This window comes from Triturus cristatus, chromosome 3_2 (assembly GCF_964204655.1).
Source record: "Triturus cristatus chromosome 3_2, aTriCri1.1, whole genome shotgun sequence".
Taxonomy (NCBI): domain Eukaryota; kingdom Metazoa; phylum Chordata; class Amphibia; order Caudata; family Salamandridae; genus Triturus; species Triturus cristatus.
Genome location: NC_140584.1, coordinates 68,665,170 through 68,680,089, shown reverse-complemented (window position 1 = coordinate 68,680,089; position 14,920 = coordinate 68,665,170). Strand labels below are relative to the sequence as shown.

The window sequence follows — 14,920 nt, the reverse complement described above, 5'->3', positions numbered from 1 at the left end:
AAGTAAATGTTATTGCTTTAGCCAGGGAGTGGGAGATGGGAATGCAATAGTTAAATGTCCAAGTTTGAGTGAAATAATTACTCCCCCATAAGACATTTGGAGGATGGAAAACATGAGCATACAAATACCACCAGAGGGAAGTTTACACTACTGTAGGAGACTGACCTAGTCACAAAGAATAAATACTGATAAATACAATATACTGATATGGAACATATGAGGAATAGCTACACCACGAAACGTGCAGGAACACACATTGCATAACTACAAGAGACACATTTAACGACCCCGAGATGAGTAAATTGGCCAAAAGAGGGAGAGATTTACTAATAGGAACACGATATTCTGTTTATGCCTAGGAAGAGCTTATTTGTATCATCCCAGGGGTTTCCATTTGCACCACAGCATGCCAGAATAGATCCCGAAGGGCACTGTGGTGGCCAAGTGAATGCTTGATAGGGCATTGTTGTCACTGGGGGCTACATATGCCCTCAATGCAAATCAGGCACTGTTCCTGCACACTCTTGCTCTGACCCTGCTACGCAACACAGAGACGCCTTTATTTTGGGGGGGATTTCCAGGACAGGTCATCCCCACCTATATTTGGGGCACAATCAATTAAGGCAACACTGCATCTCAGACAATGGGTTAATAATAATCACTTGAACGACATATGGAGTATGATGCGCCCAGAGACAAGAGACTACTCATTATATTCATGAGTTCATTGCTTATGCAGCAGAATAGATTTCTCATATGTAATTCTGAAGCTGGGGGAAACAGTAGAAGTCAAGTATCCAAGACACTCTTTAATGACCACAACCCCCTTAAAATGTCATTTATATGGGGGAGAGCCCAGCTGACGATATCCACATGGAGAACCTCAACTGAGGCGACTCTAGATACAACATTTAAAACTAGCATAAGCGAGAGCATCAACCATTACTTCACTGAAAATTAGGCAAGAGCAACCGATAATACAGTTGAATGAGTCTGTCTGTGTATTTTATGTAACAATGCAAACTTCATTCAGAATTAAGCATGTAATGTTATGACTTATATGTTCATTAAATATACACACCTGTGGCATTGTTTAAAGTGCCCACTGGGCATGGCCTTGGTGATACAGTTCCTTCCGGGCAGTAGTGGCCTAAAGGACAAGGCCCATTGGGCGGGAAAGTGTTCTTTGACTGCGGGATTGCATCTGTTGCCCCGCCTGCACAGTAATACCCAGCCGCACAGGGACCTAGAAAGGAAAATGAGTCACTATCTCTTAGGAAATCACAAATACATTTGATAAAACTCCTTAGAATTAAAACACCGTTAATGTACATAAGGAAGCTGGCCCAAGTACCTTGAAGACAGTAACAGGCCCAACAATGATAAAGGGCTCACAAGTTTAATACAACTAGGACATTCATACAGACTACATTATAAGTAAAAGCCATCAATATAGCATTAGGTAATAATTGTAAAATCTCTAGAGCTCAAAGCTATAATTCTGATAAAGAGCAAAACATTTCCACCCCTAGGTCTCCTACAGAGGCACGGGAAGAGAGGGAAAAGCTAGAGAGGCAAAATCTGTGAAGGGTAATCCAAGATCCCGATTTTCAGAAGGCGCCAGCCAACTTTAAGGTGCACAGACTGCATAAATAACATCAGGAAACATCCCAGATGGATGGATTTTGGTTCTGACATAAGTGGACAGATATGGTTTCTCATGATGGTGTTGGAAGGCGACTATTCCAAAATTTGGCATCTTCCAAAAAGTCTTAACATTTCCAATGTTTTTCACACTCTGTTGTTAGTTCTATACCTGTGCCCAAAAAAATCCAAAGGTGTGAGCGACAATGTTATTGGGGAACTCTTCTACCCAAAATCCCACATTATTTTCTAATGGTGGGGGAAAGGAATCCTTCACCCCCAAAAAGCTTTTCATTTTACAGAAAAAGAAGAAAATTAAAAAAAAATGTGGAAATGCACAATTCTTCTTTCTGTACTCCTATGTCTTCCCTCTGAACAAAGAGTTAAGTGAAACAGAATGACACATGAAAACTTTTGAAGTTAATGGAATTCCAGGAATGGTACAAGAGAGATTTGTGAATTCCTAAACAAATGGAGATCCCCACAGATGATAGGCATTCATTTACACCTGCTGGGATATCATATTCCATTGTGAGCCGATCCCTGACAAACTGTTCGCTATCACCAGATCACACAAAACGTAATGCCCAACAAAGCACTCTTTTCAATCTCTATCATAAGATCTACATGAAAATATTATTGCATCATCTTAAAATATGGAATGAAGAGGGGAATCAGATTCCAATACAACAGGGTGGTTTTAAAGAAGGGCAGAACACAATAGATCATTGTTTTAGCCTCTGGGCGACGGTTCATAAATCAATTGAACCAGGGAGTTTGGGGGGGGGGGCTGCTTCACACTTGCTTTGTTGATTGGTCATCTGCATTTGACTTGGTAAACTTTGAAACCTTGTGGGAAAAATCACTGGAGGTATTTTGGAAATTTTGAGAGAGTGTCGCACAAATATTTGGGCCAGAGTAATAGTGGAGCCTCTCAAGGAAAATAAATGCTCAGAATGGTGTGTACCAGGGGTATGTTGGCCTCAACACTTATTGCATTGTATCTAGCTGATCTGCTTAAAATCTTACAGGCTACACATTCCTTTCCACTCAAAGTTAGGTGGCTATCACATCCAGTGCTTTCTTTATGTACATGATTTAATAGTCTTAGACAGAACTCCCATTGGCCTTAACGGAAATTAGCAGAATTTATATATTTTTTTATCAAATCTTTTTATTATAAAGAACATCAAAACAAAACAATACAAATCAAAAAGGAAAACAATATAGAGCAGTCATTTAAATTTTCGGAATTCAAAGTATAAAAATATGATTAAAAACAAATCGTTGCATTGGGTCTACTGCACAATTAATTATAGCAGGGTCCGACATAGCCAATAAAGCCTTACAGTGTCTCATTATCAACTACAAATGGGGGAGCATCACCAAAAGGGGTACATAGCCAACCTCTACTCTCGTTCCAGGAGCCCCATATCTGCGTCCATTTGCCCGGGCACCCCGTGGTTTTGTAAACCACTTTCTCTGCTTGCATACACCAGTCCATATTGGATTCCCAATCAGTGTGTCACAGCTCCACCCCACCCCTCCATGTTCTGGCAATATTACGTTTTGCCACCATGCAGCTCAGTGAAACCCATGTTCTTTTCAGTCTAGATAAATCAGTGGCCTCCCAGATGTTTAGAAGGCAGAGCCGTGGGGAGACTTCTATAGTTTTATGGCATATCTGGGACATGATGGAGACAACCTTTCCCCAGTACTTCTGAAGGCTCGGGTATTCCCACCATTGGTGTAGAAAGGTATCAGTGTGGCCACAGCCGTGGGGGCAGACAGAGGAGTTAATGAGACCCATCTTAACAAGTACAGAGCTGCTGTAATATGCTCTGTGGAGTATTTTACACTGTATAAGGTTGAAACGGGAACGGATTGCCACCTCCCGGGGTGATGCCAGGGCCTCCCTCCAATCCTCATCAGTAATGTCTCAGAGGTCGTCAGTCCATTTTTGGCATATCTTATCATGTATCTCGGGGGAATTATTAAGGATTTTCAGGTAGGTCAGTGAGATAGTTTTTTCTGGGAGGTAATCGTCTAGTAGTCTATCTTCCAAAGGAGAGGAAACCGGTATGACAGAACCCCTGGGTAATGCTTTGCATAATGCGCTACAGGCCTGGAGATATCGAAAAGATTCCCTCTCATGTAACTGATATTCTGTCTGCAGATCACTGAACGGAACTACCCCACCCTTCATCCATAAGCCCCCGACCCTGGAGAGGCCGATCAGGTCCCACTTGTCGAACCCTGGTTGTCTTGACAACATGCCTAATTGACAAGACTCAAGTAACGGAGTAACCTGTGTGATTTTACCTTTCCAGCCCAACGCTGCCGTTACTGTGTGCCATATGGAGACCGTAGTGTGTTTTGTCCCTCCATACAGAGCCCTCAGATAATTGCCAGAGGACATACTGTGCCTGTCCATCCTATACGCCGGGTCTGTGATGGGTCGATGTGTCCAATGATTGAGAACCACCAACTGTGCACCCCAGTAACATGATCTGATGGCTAGCAAAGCGATACCACCATCGTACCAGCTTTTAGTAGGCTTGGCGAGGGCGATTCGAGGCGTACCACTATTCCAAAGCAGACTGCGAACCTTGGACTCAATTAACCAAAAGTATTGAGGTGGGAACAGGTATGGCGTATTCTGTAATGCATAAAGAAAGCGGGGGAGTGCCATAATTTTGTAAAGGGCGGCCCTTCTCAGGAGAGTAAGCGGTAATGATTTCCAGTGTTGCACATCTGCGCAGGGTGGCACCAGATTTCGCTGATGGAAGACCTGTGCATCCCTGGTGATGTATATACGAGATACCGGAAACCATCGGTGACTACCTTGGTCTCACATCTCGAAGGGAAGGGCGGATGCTCCCCAATTAGAACATAGACCAGTGATTTATCCCAGTTGATGGTATATACGGAGTATTTTGGAAAAAGGCAAAGATATGCATTACCCTATTAATCGAAAATTGGGGTCTGGCCAAATAGAGTAAAATATAATTTGCATAAAGTGACATTTTATCCATCCACTCCGGTGACCAGTTGATTCCGCGAATAAGGGGGTCTCTCCTAATCCATATAGCCAAAGGTTCGAGTGCCAAGGCAAATGACAGGGGCGACTGGGGGCAGCCCTGTCTCGTCCCTTTACCCAGTTCAAAAATCACTGACCGGCCTCCATTCACCGTGATTCGGGCCAGGGGTTTTCAATAGAGTAAACGCACCCAGGATAAAAACCAACCTCCAAATCCATATCTCTCAAGCGCAGCATACAAGAAAGGCCATTCTATCATGTCGAAAGCCATCTTAGCGTCTGACATGATTACTGAATCCTCTTGTATAGTAGAGGCCCGACCCAGTACCCCGAACAGGCAGCGAATGTTTACCGCAGAGTTCCTGGCATAAAGTCGGACTGATCTGGGTGTACCAATTTGTGGAGGTAGGACGTGAGGCGGATGGCCAGAATTTTAGCTAATATTTTGACCTCCGGATCAAGGAAGAAAATAGGTCTGTATGAGGAGCACTGCTCACGGGGTTCTCCCTTTTTATGTATAACAGCGATATTTGCAACCGTTGTGTTTCCGGCAAGGTGCCCCGTGTCACGCTTTCGTTGTACATACATACGAGAAAAGGTGCAATCACAGAAGCAGTAGTTTTGTTAAGTTTGATTGGGAGGCCACTCGGGCCCACGGCTTACCCAGATTGTAAATTGCCGAACACTTTAGATACCTCCTTGGCAGTCAAGGCTGCATCTAGCTCTGTCGCCTCATAGGGATCTAGTCTTTGCAAAGGCAGTGTGGACAGTGACTCGATTGCAGCTTCTTTGGTAGAAGTGGGCGAGGGGGCATAAAACTATGTCAAAAGAATTGGCAAATACCTTGGCAATCCAGCTCTGTCTGTAATTTCCGCTACCCACCTGTTTGCCAGCTCTCTCTTATCGAGCCAGGCCGACAACTTGCTGGGCTTATCTCCATTATCGTATACGCGGTGTTGGGTGGCCCAGTAGTGGGTCTTGGCTGCATCCTCCGCAATGTCTCTATATTCTTTTTGTTTTATGGCTAATTTGTGTGAGGTTACTAATTATACTGATGCGACCAGTTCGTGTTCCAGACTGGCAACCTCTCTTTCTATATTCTTGAGCTGTTTACGTTTTTCCTGCCTGTGACCCACCACTGCCGTCCCTCCACAACCCCGGATTACTGCCTTATATGCCTCTCATAGTGTTACGTCCGACTCCACCGAGCCGTCATTCTCCACAAAATAATTTTGGGTGGCTACCGACAGCTTATCCCGTATCTCTGATATTTTAAGGTACCATGGATTGAGAACCATTTTGCGGTGAGTGGGGGGTGGTACACTACCATAATAAGTTACGATCGGCGAATGGTCAGAGATACCCCTAGGGAGAAAGGAGATTGCGTCAAAATGGGGATCTGGGAGGCCTTGCAGCGAAGATAATCTATACGGGAATACTTCCATGTACCCCGGAATTGTATTGCTTGACGGTAGGGTTGAACACTCGCCAGACATCTACCAGTCCCAAGGAAATCTGACAATAGCTTCCCAGGAGGTTCCCCTTGTCAGGGTGGCAAACGGTCTAAGTCCCCATTCAAGGCAGCATTACAGTCTCCTCCTATCGAACAGTCCCCCTCAGGCAGGCTCAACATACGTGGGCCCAAATCAGTCAGAGTCGAGGAGTGAAGTTTGGGGGGAATATATATGGACTTGACGTTAAGGGACCTACCCTCCCATTGCCCAGAGACTGAAACAAATCTACCAAGGGGATCAAGTGTAACTTTATGAACCTGGAAAGGAAGGGAGCAGCGCACCAGGATGCCCACCCCTCTGGATCCCCAAGCATAGCCCGCATGAGCAATCAGTTTATATCCCCATCTGTTGAGCGCACAATAGGAGACACCCTGAATATGTGTTTCCAGGAGTAGCAATAAAACGGGAGCCTGTCGTTTTAAAAATTGTAATACTATCCCCTTCTTTTTTTTTTTTTTTTATAAAAACCTTTATTTTCAAAAGTCAGGACACAGCTATTCAGCCGACAACCCGGAGGTTCGGCAGCATCGATATATAGAAACAGAGATGCGTCCCCAGTACCGTGAAAGGAGAAGTGCAAAGGTTCAATTTTAAATAAACACAAAAACACACAACAAACCCCAGCAAGGCAAGAACACTGAAAGCCCATGGTGAAGCCCCCCAGGGGAGGCCGGACCCCACACATCTACCAGTTACAGTACAGTGTAAAGAGGAAGAAGGGGGACAGCAGAGGCCAAAAAAGTCCATAAACCATACTGAGCGGGAAAGAAGGTTAGGAGGAAAGCTGTTCCTCTGGAGGATCCAGATCCGGGGCAAGACATATTCCCCCCCTGTATTGATTCCACCGCCCCCAGATGGCGTGCCACTTCCGGGGGCGGCCTCTAGCGCAATAGACCGTCTTCTCCCTTAACATACTCCAGTCCATATTTTCTTTCCACGCGGTCAATGTGGGGGGCCCCGCGGAGCCCCACAATCGCGCGATATCTCTCTTAGCGACCATGTTACCCAGAGTCACCCATTGGGTCTGTGCCTCATCGTGGTCAGTGGGCCCCCAGACATTCAGGAGGCAACACCGCGCTTCCGGCTGTATAGCAATGCCCGTCACCTCCCCCATCACTGCATGGACTCTCCTCCAGAATTCCGTAATGACACCACATTCCCAAATGATATGCAGGAAAGTACCCACCATACCACATCCCCTCCTGCATAGGCCGTCCTCCGAGAATCCCATGTGAACCAGCCTTGGCCCCGTCACATACACTCGATGCAGTATTTTAAGCTGCACCAGCCTCAGACGCGACGGGATCGCGACCTCCTTAGGAGAGGAGACAGCCGACTGCCAATCCTCATCTTCCAACTCGAGGCCATCCCTAGTCCACTGGTCCCTCAGCCCCAGAAGCATGTCCGCCCGGACGTTGATCAGTTTCTTATAGATGAGCGAGATCGTGCTCTCGGGCATATGGCCATCAAGGACCCGGTCCTCCAAAGGAGAGGACTCAGGCACCTTCTCACCCTCTACGAGGACTGATCGGCGGGCGTGGCGCACCTGAATATATCGGAAACACTCGGAGGGCCCCAGCTCATACTCCGTCTGCAACTCTTCAAAGGACTTCACCTTCCCCTTATTCAGCACATCTCCCACCCTGGAGATGCCGATCAGGTCCCATTTATCAAACCCTTTTGTGTGCCAAAGCCTTCCCAGTCTCTCCGATTCAAACAGCGGGGTAGCGAGGGTGAGCCTATCCTTCCAGCCCAGCGAGTCAGTTGCCATCTTCCACACACGCACTGCCACACCAGTGGGCCCCGTGAGGGACGAGTCTAGGGACCGCGAGTACAACGCCCTGTAGTAGTTACCTCCACGCAGCAACCACCTGTCCATGGCATACCCAGGGCTGAGGGCAGGGCCATAAAACCCATGATTAATCGCGCTCAGCTGGGTGGCCCAATAGTACCGTCGGATGTCTGGGAGCGCAATGCCCCCGTCGTACCATGGAAGCGTCAACTTTGCAATAGCTATTCGCGGCCGCCCATCCCAAAGCAACGTTCGTTGGAGGCCTTCGACCTCCCGAAAGTATTTGGCCGGAACCCAGTCCAAAGTATTCTGCAGTGCGTAGAGGAAGCGGGGAAGAGACATCATTTTAAACAGGGCCGCACGCCCAACGAGGGAGAGCGGCAGCCTCCGCCAGCCTTCAACATCCTGCCTCAGGCGTGCCAGGGGGGGGAGCAGGTTCTTCTCATAGCGCACAGCAGAGTCCATGGAGATAAAAATCCCCAAATACACGAAGCCCTGCTGAGCGACCTGTATCGAACATGTTCTAGGGATCGGTGGAGCCTCGCCACTAAGAACATACAAATACGATTTACTCCAGTTGATAACAAGACCCGAGTTCCTACCAAAAGATGTGAGTACGTCGCAGACCACTATAAGTGATTTCTTGGGTGAGGCAAGATACAGCAGGATATCATCGGCGTAGAGCGAAATACGGTCCTCGTGTTCAGGCGACCATCTAAGGCCCCGTATATCCGGGTGCCAACGTATCCACGCAGCCAGCGGCTCAAGGGCGAGGGCGAACAACAAAGGCGACAGGGGACAACCCTGCCGAGTACCCCTCCCAAGCTGAAACGGAGTCGACGCCCGACCATTCACCACCACACTTGCAAGTGGCCCCTCATACAGCAACCTCACCCAGCTCACAAAACCGTGGCCAAAGCCGAACTTGGTCAGCACGGCCCACAAATATGCCCATTCCACCGTGTCAAAGGCCATCGTGGCGTCAAGAGACGCCACAATAGCTGGTTCACGCAGCGTGCCCGCCCTGGCGATTACACCATGAAGGCGCCGAAGATTTAACGCTGTGTTTCGGTGCGGGATGAAGCCGGATTGATCCGGGTGGACCAAGTCACCGAGTACCCTAATCAATCGGGTCGCCAGGATTTTAGCCAGAATTTTCGGCTCTGCGTTAAGAAGTGAGATAGGCCTATATGAGGCGCACTTATCTCGGGGTTTGCCCTCTTTGTGTATAACCACGATCGTCGCCAGTCGCTGGTCCAACGGGAGGGTCCCACTCCCCCGCGCCTCCACAAACATGGCGCGCAGGTGAGGGGCGACCCTATCCGGAAATAGCTTGTACAGGTCGACCGGCAAGCCGTTCGGTCCCGAGGCCTTGCCCGAGTTTAACGCGCGGATAGCCCCCGCCACCTCGTCAACCGTTATGTCACCATCTAGATCGTCCCTATCTATAGCGGAGAGACAGGGCAACTCGATATCACGGAGGAGGTCACACGAGTCCTCGGGCGGCCTATCCGACACTGAGGCATAAACCCTACAGAAATAGTCCGAGAAGCACTTTACAATCCTCTCAGGTTCCACAATTGCCTCTCCCCTCTCTCCCGTCAACTCTGGCACAACTCTATTGACCCGTTCTTTTTTGTCCAGCCAAGCCAGGAGTTTCCCTGCCTTGTCCCCAACATCATACAAACGGCCCTGCTGTTCCCTACTGAGGGTCTTAGCGGCGTTCGTCACCAGGTCCTTATACTCAGCTTGCTTCAAGCAAAGCTCATGCAGTGAGGACTCTGTAACCTCCTCCTCCAGCACTCCCTCCAGAGCGGCGATCTCCTCCTCAACCTGCAGAACCTCGCCATCTCTCCGCCGCTTGGCAGCTACTACTAGGGAGAGGGCTTCCCCTCGGAGCACGGTCTTAAATGCTTCCCACAGCGACACTGCCGAGTCCACGGATCCCTGATTGTCCTTGAAAAAATTATCTACTTTCTTTACCAGCGCGCTGCGCATCTTGGGGTCTCGGAAATACCACGGGTTGATAGGGGCCACCCTTCCTCCTCCCTCCCGACCTAGATCCAGCCGGATCCACACTGGCGAATGGTCAGATATACCACGCGCCATGTGCCTCGCCTCAGAGACCAATGAGGCATGCGCAGCCAGAGTGAGTAGGTAATCAATCCTGGAAAGACTACCATGTGCCCCGGAGTGGAACGTGTATTGGCTCTGTGTGGGGTGCCGGAGCCTCCAGCAGTCTATCAGGCCAAGCGTGTCTAGGAAGTCTGGAAGCCACTTCTGAGCCCCCCCTGTGTCTCTGGGCGGGTATCTATCCAGCAGGCCGGAGCCAACAGCGTTGAAATCACCTCCCACCGCAAGCATACCCCCCGGGAGATCTAGCAGGGCCCTACCCAGATCTGTGAATGTGGAGGCCTGCAGGGCCGGCGGGACATAAACCGAAACTAAAACCAAAGTTCTTCCTTCCCACCGCCCCGCCACCGCCACAAACCTCCCCCTATCATCAACAATGGTGGAGTCCACCTCAAATGGTAGCGAGGCTCTGACTAGGATGCCCACACCCCTGGACCCAGAGGAGAAACCCGAATGTGCTATGAATTTATAACCCTTCCTATTCAGAGCGTAGCACGTATTACCTATAAGATGTGTCTCCTGCAGCAGGGCGACATCCGGCATTGACCGTTTCAAGAATTGCAAAACAATCCCACGCTTAATGCGATCCCCCAAACCATTAACATTCCAGCTTATAACACTTAAACCCCTACCCCCCATCCTCAAACGTAAAGAGGCCCACCCCACACCCGAAGAGCCACCATGGAACAGTCCTGGAAAGAATCACCATGCCTTGCAGAAATAAACCCCCCAACAACAAACCCAAAATCCCAGAAACCCCCCCCACCCTGCACCCCTGCTGCAGCTTACAAAGCCCCCCCAACTTGCAGTGTGCCTGTCGCCCTACAAAACCCAAAATCTACAAAAAGTACCCTAAGGGAGGAAAAGAGCACCCCTCGTCCTCCCGCAGCCCTCCGCATTGACTGCACTCTATTCAAGTCTTCAAATATAGCCAAATCGAGTCAGACCGGCTCTGAAAAATCAGCCCTGCCCATCCCGGCCACTGTCCCCATCCTCGGCAATGTCCTCCCCCGTCCGTCGCCGGGGCAAAGCGTCCAGCCATTCATCGGCCATAACAGGAGAGTCAAAGAAGAATGTCCGATCTTCGTGCACCACACGTAGTCTGGCAGGGAAGAGCATGGCATACTTCAGATCCCTCTCCCGGAGCCGCCTCTTCACCCCCAGAAAGCCCTGTCTCTGCCTCTGCACCTGCTGGGTGAAGTCCGGATAGAAATTCACCGACGCGTTCTGGAAGGGGACCGGGCCCGTCACCCTCGATGCTTGCAGGATAGCGTCCCGATCTCGAAAATGAAAGAGCCGAGCGACGATCGGCCTCGGTGGGGCACCCACCTTGGGCCTCCCACCCGGCACTCTATGGGCCCTTTCAACCGCAAAGAACTTTCCAAGACCCTTAGGCTGCAGATGATTAAGCACCAAGTCCTCGACAAGCAGGTCAACCGAAGCCTCATCCGAGGACTCCGGGACCCCGATGACGCGCACGTTGTTGCGCCTGGCCCGGCTCTCAAAGTCCTCCAGCCGGCGGGCGGCGAGATCACTCTCGGTCCTCAGCTTACGAACCTCGATCTGCAGTTCAGTGACATCATCGGTGAGGCCCGTGGTCTTGAGGTCCAGGGTCCTAACCCGTTCATTCGTTTTGCCCAAGTCCGCACGGATCAGGTTAACATCCACCAAGATGGCATCCACCTTATGCGCCAGGGCATCAAACTGTCTCCCAATCGAAGTCTGCATCCCTTCGAGCGCGCCCATGACATCCTGTAGTGAGAGCTCCGGGGCCAAAGGCGAGGCCGCCTTCTGGGTATCCGGCGACTGGCTCGACCCACTCGGTGATCCCTTCTGCAGAGCATAGCGGTCCATACTATTGACTCGGGTATAGGCTCCCCGCCTGGTAGACTTAGCCTTCAGCCGATCCACCTCTGCTTTGCCCGACATGGTTGATACCAAGCAGGTCGGTTCAGATAAGACGGGTCCCTCTCAATGAAAGGAATCAGGAGTGATCAGTTCTGCAGTGGGCCACCAGAGTAGCCTGCAGAGCGTCCATAGGGTAATAAAGCCACCAAGAGCTCTCCAGGGGCAGGGCTGACAAAGGGAGAGAAAGCGAAAGTGAAAGGACGGGGACCTCCGTCCGACAGTTCACACCTCGCCTGGCCGTTGTTGTTCAACTAGAAGTCGGGCATCCTGCCAACTCTAGCCCCTGGCATCCCTCGGAGATAGGCCGCAATCTTCCGCCAGGCATAAGTCCGGTTCCCGGTGGGCGATCCGACCGCGGGTAGCATCAATCGCCTCCCTGACAGGTCATCCACACGATGCCATGCATACCGACAGGATTAGAGACAGGATAGTCGACGGAGGGCGCGAGGGTCTCGGGAGCTCAGAGCTCACGCGGCCATCTTGGTCAAGCGCTAGGCTCCTCCTACTATCCCCTTCTTAATTCTATCCCCTAACCCATTCCCATTCCACGAAAGAAGTTTAAGTTGGTCCAGTGGTGTAATGGCAGTGTGGTTAGTGCTCATCTGTTCATGTAAATTGAGGCCCGTGTTCCCATAAGACCTCTGTAAATTAGACACAGTGATGCAGATATTACGCTTTTGACCATGAGAAATATGTTAAACAAACAATTGGCGACCCAAACAACTTTGAAGGCGACATCATTAAATAGACTGCATAAAAAACACAATACGAAACAAAAATTAAATCCCGGAAAACTCCCTGGAACCCTCTCCCGCACTGCCTCCCTGCAACGTGGACTTAGAACTGCCCACCGCCCAATTCTGCAGAGCGCCTGTGTACCCAAGAACAAATAAACTGTATGAAGGGGAACGTTGCACTGCCGAAACTACCCAAGAATATGGCCTTTCTTCCCCAGTAAAAGCAATGACTGTGCCCAAAATAACACACTTTTAACTCTTGTATTATGATTTGATTTGATTGGTATCCTCTCACCCAGTGGACAATTCTATCTCTAGCAGTGGACCAAATTAATAAGCCTAGATTTCTGACCATTGCCGGTCAAGGCCCCTGTGTATAATATTTAAAGGAAAGGAATGGATAAACCTAATCCTTGGTCAAATATAGTCATCCTTGCCCCTATGAGCCGTTGGCAACTCCCAAGGCCTGCAACTGGTTGACCATAGGGAATGAAGCAGGCCCCAACCCAAGGCCGCTATCAACGATAATTCAGACTCCGTCTGCACGATTGTTCAGTTCCGATAGGCCTTCTGAGCCGTGCAGGCGATTTGGGGACAAGTGTCTCGGTGTATTGGAAGATCGCCAGCTCTCCAACCAGTCCCAGGTGTCCTCTGGGGTTTGAAAGAACAGTGATTTTCCATCCGCTTGGGCTCTGAGTTTGGCTGGGAAAAGCATGGCATATTTCAAATTGTGACTTCGGAGGGCCCGCTTGACTTCCAAAAAGGACCAGCATTTTAATTACACTTTGTATGTAAAGTCCAGGAAGAAAGTTATGGTGGAGATCTGAAATTCTGTCACGGAAATTGAAAATCCTGGCGAGTATGGGACGCGGCGGCGCCTCTGGTTTTGGGGGGCCTCCAGGAACCCTGTGGGCATGCTCTACAGAAAAGTATTGTGAGAGAGTACAGGGTTGTAGGTGCTTTTGGATCAAGTCCTCCACAAAGAGGTCCACTGCGGGCCCCTCTACTTTTTCCTGAACCCTCAAAATTCGAACATTGTTCCTGCGAGTTTGACCTTCATAGTCTTCCAGCCGAGCTTCGAGGTCCAACGTCTGAGCTTGTAGTTGCTTAACCGTGGTCTCCAGTGTTTTCGTAGAGTGCTGAAGGGTTGAAACTGAATCTTCAGTTGCCTTGACCCTTTCGCCCATATTTCTCAAATCGGCACACATGAGGGTAACTTCCGTGGTCACTGTGTCAATCTTATGCTCCAGTGCAATGCGGACCCCATGAATGGCCTCCATTACGTCCACCAGTGTCGGGGCACCATTGTCAGTTTGCTGATGAGTATTGTGTGCATCCTGTTGCCCCTCTGTAACATCTGATTTGGAGTGAGCACATTTCGCCAATTTTGTGACATGGGTCTGCTTAGAGCCTTTTGCGCTGGCCATGTCCGCGAGTACTATGTTCTATGGATGGGCCCAGGTCCCTGAAGTCGCCAAGGTCTAGTCACTGGGAATGGTCAATAGCGTGAATAAACAGTACAGCAGGTTTACACTGATCAAAAAAAACCTTGCAGGGCCCCAGGGATCCATGCTGTGCAATATTTTTTCGAGACTTACAACTCTACTTCTCCAGGGCCGCACTGCTGATAATGCATCACAGATCTGTTTGGCCGTGGCCAAAATGGCATTTCTAGGTGTGGTGAGAGGTCCTAAGCAGTAAGGGTGCCCTTGAACTGGTCTTTATATGTTGTTCACTATAGTCCAAGGAGACCAAGAAGGTGACGCCTGTTAGCGATCTCTAGATAGTGCGCAGTGAAAAATGACCCACCTGGGACAACCAATAGTTGCGGGGGAGGGGTGTGGCGAAAACTTGTGCGTTGAAGCTGTTGCCGGAATACCCCCAGATCCACACCCCCTCGGGGGCCGAGTGTGCAACTGTCCAATATCACCGCAGGGGGGGGCAGGGACCCAAGCGCGACCCCCGCCACTCACCTCCAATGCAAGGGTAATCTGGAGTGCGTCAGCTAGTCCCCAAGGCGGTCACATACAAAGGGGCACACATGGTACATCAGTCTGCCCGCAGATTGCAGGGGGTCCCCGCTGGTGTCCCGGTGTAAAGCCGCTAGGCGATGTGAATGACGCCGATATGACGTGATGATCTGTAGCGGCTG

General features: G+C 49.8%; 1 protein-coding gene across 1 annotated transcript in view; it reads right to left on the bottom strand.

Moving 5' to 3' along the window:
• Positions 1-14,920, bottom strand: part of LOC146856812 (uncharacterized) — a 1,211,343-nt gene that overhangs the window by 1,163,715 nt on the left and 32,708 nt on the right. Inside the window, exon 3 of the mRNA XM_085646995.1 lies at positions 1,082-1,246. Coding sequence (XP_085503121.1) covers positions 1,082-1,246 — 165 coding nt within the window. The remainder of the gene's footprint in view (positions 1-1,081; positions 1,247-14,920) is intronic.